At 44.9% G+C, this 6644-nt stretch overlaps 1 protein-coding gene across 1 annotated transcript; it reads left to right on the forward strand.

Moving 5' to 3' along the window:
• The first annotated feature begins 444 nt into the window (after positions 1–444).
• On the forward strand, positions 445–2442 carry LOC126510695 (kelch domain-containing protein 4-like). Its single transcript, XM_050157368.1, has one exon. It carries the CDS (start codon positions 506–508, stop codon positions 2276–2278), a length of 1773 nt encoding a protein of 590 aa, XP_050013325.1. The 5' UTR covers positions 445–505; the 3' UTR covers positions 2279–2442.
• The last annotated feature ends 4202 nt before the right edge of the window (positions 2443–6644 follow it).

Here is a 6644-nt window from a genome sequence, read left to right on the forward strand (position 1 = left end):
ATTGTACCATGTGGGAGATTTTACAAGAGGTGTCTATCACCCCACCTCTATGGATCTTTCTGGGATTTGTAGTTTTCCTTGGCACTATATGGTTTGATAATAGAAATATGATAAAGTGAGAAGGTCAAGGGCTGTTCTCTCGCTCAGGGCAGTGCCTCGAGAGCCTGACAACGACTGGCACATTTACATGGGGTAGGGAATGGGGCTGCCTTAACTTGGGTCAGAAATCCCCTAAATGCACGGAAATTTCTCTGGGGATATGAGACGTCCAGAAGTTCACTTGCTCCAGTCTAGAGTCCCCCACTTAGCCAGTGTATCCAGGAGCAGCTCCGTACTAAAGCGTCCCAAGATGTGCTGGCAAGGCGGACCCAAAGTACTCACGGAGTCGGCTGCTTGCTGGAACACCAGAGAAACAGACAGGAAGTGACCTTTATTTTCCCGACCGTGGCAGAACTCCACTTGCTCTCATTCCATTGTCTCCAGGTGCCGCTTCAGAACCAGCGCGATGGGCAAAAAGGGCAAGAAAGAGAAGAAGGGCCGCGGCGCAGAGAAGACGGCCGCCAAGATGGAGAAGAAGGTGTCCAAGCGCTCGCGGAAGGAGGAGGAAGACCTGGAGGCCCTCATAGCCCATTTCCAGACCCTGGATGCCAAAAAGACCCAGGTCACAGAGACACCATCTTTTCCACCCACGCCACGCTTAAATGCCTCCCTGTCTGCTCACCCTGAGAAAGATGAATTAATCCTTTTCGGAGGTGAATATTTCAATGGCCAAAAAACCGTCATGTATAACGAACTCTACATCTACAGTATCAGAAAGGACACCTGGACGAAAGTTGACATTCCTGGCCCACCTCCAAGGCGCTGTGCTCATCAGGCTGTGGTGGTGCCCCAGAGCGGTGGACAGCTGTGGGTCTTTGGTGGGGAGTTTGCATCTCCTGATGGCGAGCAGTTCTACCATTACAAGGACCTCTGGGTCCTGCACTTGGCCACCAAGACCTGGGAACAGATTCGATCAACAGGTGGTCCTTCAGGTCGTAGTGGACATCGGATGGTGGCCTGGAAGCGACAGTTAATTCTTTTTGGTGGCTTCCATGAAAGCACAAGGGACTATATCTACTACAGTGACATGTATGCCTTTAGCCTGGATACTTTCCAGTGGAGCAAGCTGTCCCCTTCAGGCCCTGGGCCCACACCCAGATCAGGCTGCCTGATGGCTGTCACCCCCCAGGGCAGCATTGCCATCTATGGGGGCTACTCAAAGCAGAGAGTCAAGAAAGACGTGGACAAAGGCACCCAGCACTCAGACATGTTCCTGCTGAAGCCTGGGGAAGGGGGAGAAGGCAAATGGACTTGGGCCCGGATTAACCCTTCAGGGGTCAAGCCTACTCCAAGGTCTGGCTTTTCTGTGGCCCTGGCTCCAAATCATCAGATACTGGTCTTCGGGGGCGTGTGTGATGAGGAGGAGGAGGAGAGCCTGGAGGGCTCATTCTTTAGTGACTTATATATCTACGATCCTGCCAGGAGTCGCTGGTTCGCAGCACAGCTAAAGGGCCCCAAGTCAGAGAAGAAGAAACGGAGGCGGGGCAAAGTAGAGGAACACGAAGGTGCCACTGAAGAGGAGGAGAGTGGGGGGACTGGTGCTCCCGAGCCACTGGAAGTGATAAAAGAGGTGGTGGCTGAAGATGGGACTGTGATCACTATCAAACAAGTGCTTGCTCCCTCTGGGCTGCCAGTGCGACCCCGACCTAAGGCTGAAGACAGTGCTCTGGAGGCCAGCAGCACTGGGCAGGAGCCATGTCCGCGTTCAAATGCCATGCTGGCCGTCAAGCATGGACTGCTCTATGTCTATGGTGGCATGTTTGAAGCTGGTGATCGCCAGGTGACCCTTAGTGACCTCTACTGCCTTGACCTTCACAAGATGGAAGAATGGAAAACCTTGGTAGAGATGGATCCAAAATCTCAGGAGTGGCTGGAGGAGACAGACTCGGAAGAGGACAAGAGGTCAGATGAAGAGGGTGCAGAGGGGGGCGATGAGGACCAGGAAGAGGACAGTACAGAGGACAGCGCTGAGGAGGGAGCAGATCCACAGCACCCAGATGTGGCGCCTGGGGAGCAGTACGAAGAGTACCTGTCCCGGACTGAACAGTACTGGCTGAAGCTTGCCCGGAACCACATGGGCCCTGATGCAAAGGAGAAGAAAGTCCTGAAAGTAGCCCATGCTATGGCGAAAGCATTCATTGATGATGCAGGTCAAGACATGGCACGGGCCCAACATTAGATGGAGCGATGGCTTCAACATCACTGGTGTCCTTAACCAGACATGAGGAGGCCCCTGCAGAGGCTGCAGTCTAAAGAGGAACTCACTGGCCTGACCGCAGCTGCTGTCCACGCAGAGGGAAGGTTAGAGTGAGATGGACATTTGGGGGACCCACAGGATATATGCTCTTGTCCTAATAAAACTGGGCCGTGTGCTCCAAGGTTTTCCTTCTTCACAGAAAAAATAAATAAATATGATAAAGTCTTTACGAGCAGAGGTTGCACGCTTAAAAACAATTGAGAATGACAACAATCTTCTCAAGAATCAGTTTGAAGTTCTCCAGGAGGAGAACAGATCTTTGTTTAACATGACTCAATCAACTGAGGAAAATTTTAAAAAGGTACAGGCTGATATTAAGGAGAAATTCATTACTATGGAAGAGGGAACAGCTGATTTGGGTTGTAAGCTTCAGTCCCTTTCTGTAGGAACTGAAATATTAGTGGCTGATATTAAGGAGAAACTCATTACTATGGAAGAGGGAACAGCTGATTTGGGTTGTAAGCTTCAGTCCCTTTCTGTAGGAACTGAAATATTAACTGAGAGAATCAAAACTGCTGAATGTGACTATCGGATTTTGTCTAAAGCTTATGACAGATTGGCAGAAAGATTGTCAATACAAGAAGGCACGGTTTATGCCATAAAAATTATGTCCAAAGATGAGAACTTATCTCTAATGGACAAACTTCATACTTTAGAATCCTCAATGAAGGCTTTGGAACATAATTCTGGACAGGAGATACAGACATTGCAGAAGGCAATGGTGAATAGAATTGAAAAGATTGAGGAATTTCTAAATTCTGATGAAGAAGAACAAACGGTAGAAAGGCAAATTTTAACTACATCTGTGGGTAAATCCCTCCGGGACAATTTCCACAAATCTCTACCTACAGCTCTACCTGCCTTTCCAGTAATAACAACAGAGAAGGTGATTGGTTCCAGAAACCCTAGGGTCATTAAGGAAGATACATGGGAGCATGTCCGTATGAATGATCTCAAAGAAATTAAACAGGCTGTCATGACTTTCGGGATGCATTCCTCTTTTGTTAAAGAGATGCTAAAGTCTTGGGCATCCACAAGCAGAGCTACGCCATTGGACTGGCTCCAGCTGAGCTCTGCAGTCCTTGAGAGTGGGCCGCACTTAAAATGGAAATGCTTGTTCAGGCAAGAGGCTAGACTTTTAGAACAGCAAGAAAAGGCGAAGGGAAGTGACATCTCCCTAGATAAAATTCTAGGTGAAGGACGCTTTTCTGACCCTCAGGAACAAGCTAATTTGGACGAAAACACACTCTCCATATGCACTACAGCAGCCTTAAGGGCTTGGGACAGGGTACAAGACCCAGGACAGAGAATGGAATCATTTGTCACAATTAAACAAGGTCTGAGAGAACCTTTTAGTGATTTTTTACAAAGACTTACTAAGGCTGTGCAAATAGGGATACCTGACCCTGACGCAAGACGTATAATGATTGAGTCTTTGGCTTATGAAAATGCAAATGTGGAATGCAAAAAGATTTTGGGGCCTTTAAGGTTCAGATCAGCACCCTTGGAAGAATGGGTCTTGCATACACTGGATGTTGATACATTTGATTATGGCACTGAAGCATGGGTAGAAGAAGCAATTTCCAATGGTAAAAGGAGACACCAGAATACCAAATGTTTTAATTGTGGCAAAATGGGTCATATGAAAAGGAATTGTAAACAACGGATCTTCAGAAATAATAATAATGCATCTTCTAGAAATAACAGAAATAGGAGGACTCAGCCTTCAGGTTTATGTAGAAGATGTGGAAAAGGTAGACATTGGACGAATGAATGCAGGTCTACAAGAGATAGACAAGGCAACCTGATACAGACGGGAAACGTGAGAGGGGGGGCCTCACAGGCCCCCATGGCAAACATGGTTCAGTCATTTCCAGTTTCTGCAGAGAACGTGCCTCGTCAGGACAATTAGGAAACCTCATGCCTACTGTTACAAACGATAATGAGCAGAAAGATGAGTTACGTGTGTTTTGGCAAACTTCTATAAATGATCAAAGACCTAAGCTGAGAGTGTGTGTAAATGGCATTTTTATTACTGGCCTGCTGGACACAGGTGCTGATGTAAGTATCATTACCCCAGAATCTTGGCATCCGTATTGGCCTCTTCAGAATGTAAATGTTCAGCTCCTGGGAATTGGAACCCTATCTCGAGTAAGACAGAGCACAAGATGGGTTGAATGTATAGGGCCTGAGGGACAAATAGGAAAATTAAGGCCATATGTAGCCAATATTGCAATGAATTTATGGGGTCGTGACCTATTACAACAATGGAATACCCAAATTAACATTCCTGCTACTTCTAGAGCCTATATTTCTGAGAATAATATTAAAAGATATTACAAACGGAGAAAACCGGCCATTCGGGCCATACAAGAACAAGTAATTGAAGCCCCTTCAGAGATACCAACAGCCTTGCCTCTAAAATGGTTGACTGAGAAACCAATATGGACAAAGCAATGGCCTCTAGCTGAGGAAAAGTTACAGGCTTTAGAACAGCTGGTACAAGAGCAATTAGATGCTGGACATATAGAAGAATCTACCAGCCCTTGGAATTCTCCTGTATTTGTGGTTAAGAAAAAATCAGGTAAATGGAGAATGGTGACAGATCTCAGAGCTATCAACAAGGTTATTCAACCTATGGGTCCTCTGCAATCTGGAATCCCTTTGCCCTCTTTATTACCAAAAGGATGGCCTCTTATAGTTATTGATTTAAAGGATTGTTTTTTCACCATACCTTTACAAAAAGAAGATAGAGAAAAATTTGCCTTCACGGTGCCTACTTACAACAATTCTCAACCTTCCAAGAGGTACCACTGGGCCGTCCTCCCCCAGGGTATGTTAAATAGCCCCTCCTTGTGCCAATATTTTGTGAACCAACCATTGCAAATAATACGCAAGAAATTTCCCAAATCTATAATATACCACTACATGGACGACATCTTGTTATCCGATTCAAACATGGATACCTTGAACAGACTGTTTGAAGAAATAAAGATACTTTTACCTAAATGGGGATTGCAAATTGCTCCTGAGAAGATACAGAAGGGAGATTCTGTTAATTATTTAGGTTATAAAATAGGTTTGCAAAAAATTAAGACACAAAAGGCACAAATTAGGAGAGATCGCCTACGGACTCTTAATGACTTTCAAAGACTGTTAGGAGACATTTCCAGTCTACGACCAGCTGTTGGGATAACACCTGATCTAATAATTCATTTGAACAAAACCTTGGAAGGTGATAAAGACTTAAACAGTCCCAGAGAATTAACAGCTGAAGCAGAAAAGGAACTGACAATAATTGAGGAAAAATTACAACAGGCACATGTGGACAGGGTGAATCCAGAGCTCGATTGTATTCTCGTCATATTACCATCCAAAATTTCTCCTACAGGAATTTTAATGCAGAGAGATGATATTATCTTGGAATGGATCTTTTTACCACATAAACCAAGTAAAAAACTGAAAACTTATGTGGAAAAAGTCGCCGAGTTAATTATAAAAGGAAAGCTGAGACTTCGTCAATTAGCAGGCATAGACCCAGCAGAAATTATAGTGCCTTTCACTGCTGATGAACTAAAGAAATTATGGGAAGATAATGAACCATGGCAAAGAGCTTGTGCTAGTTTTTTGGGAGATATTAATAACAATTATCCAAAAAGCAAGAGGCTTAACTTCATAAAGAGAACTTCATGGATCCTTCCTCGAATCGTCCGTGATGCTCCAATAACTGGAGCCCGTACATTCTATACTGATGCCAATAAAACAGGGAAGGCAGGTTACAAATCGGAAGACTTGGGTAAGGTGGAACAAAGTCCTTATGATTCTGTCCAGAAGGCAGAATTATATGCCATTCTTATGGTGCTAAGGGATTTTAGAGAACCTATTAATATAGTTACTGATTCGCAATACGCAGAAAGAGTTATTTTACATATTGAAACTGCTGAATTTATACCTGATGATACAGAACTAACCTCATTGTTTATCCAGGTTCAAGATTTGATCAGGAACAGGCTCTGCCCTATGTACATAACACACATCCGATCCCATACGGGTCTGCCAGGTCCTCTAGCACAAGGTAATGCAGACATTGATCAGTTATTGATTGGTAGTGTGCTACAAGCCTCTGAATTTCATAAAAAACATCATGTTAATAGCAAGGGTTTGAAGAAAGAGTTTTCTATTACATGGCAACAGGCTAAGGAGATTGTAAAGAAATGCCCTACTTGCTCTTTCTATAACCAAACGCCACTGCCAGCAGGGGCTAATCCAAAGGGCACCCATAGGAATG

This window comes from Alexandromys fortis, unplaced genomic scaffold, assembly GCF_014885135.2.
Source record: "Alexandromys fortis isolate MF-2015 unplaced genomic scaffold, M_Fortis_MF-2015_v1.1 scaffold_64, whole genome shotgun sequence".
In the NCBI taxonomy this organism is placed as follows: Eukaryota; Metazoa; Chordata; class Mammalia; order Rodentia; family Cricetidae; genus Alexandromys; species Alexandromys fortis.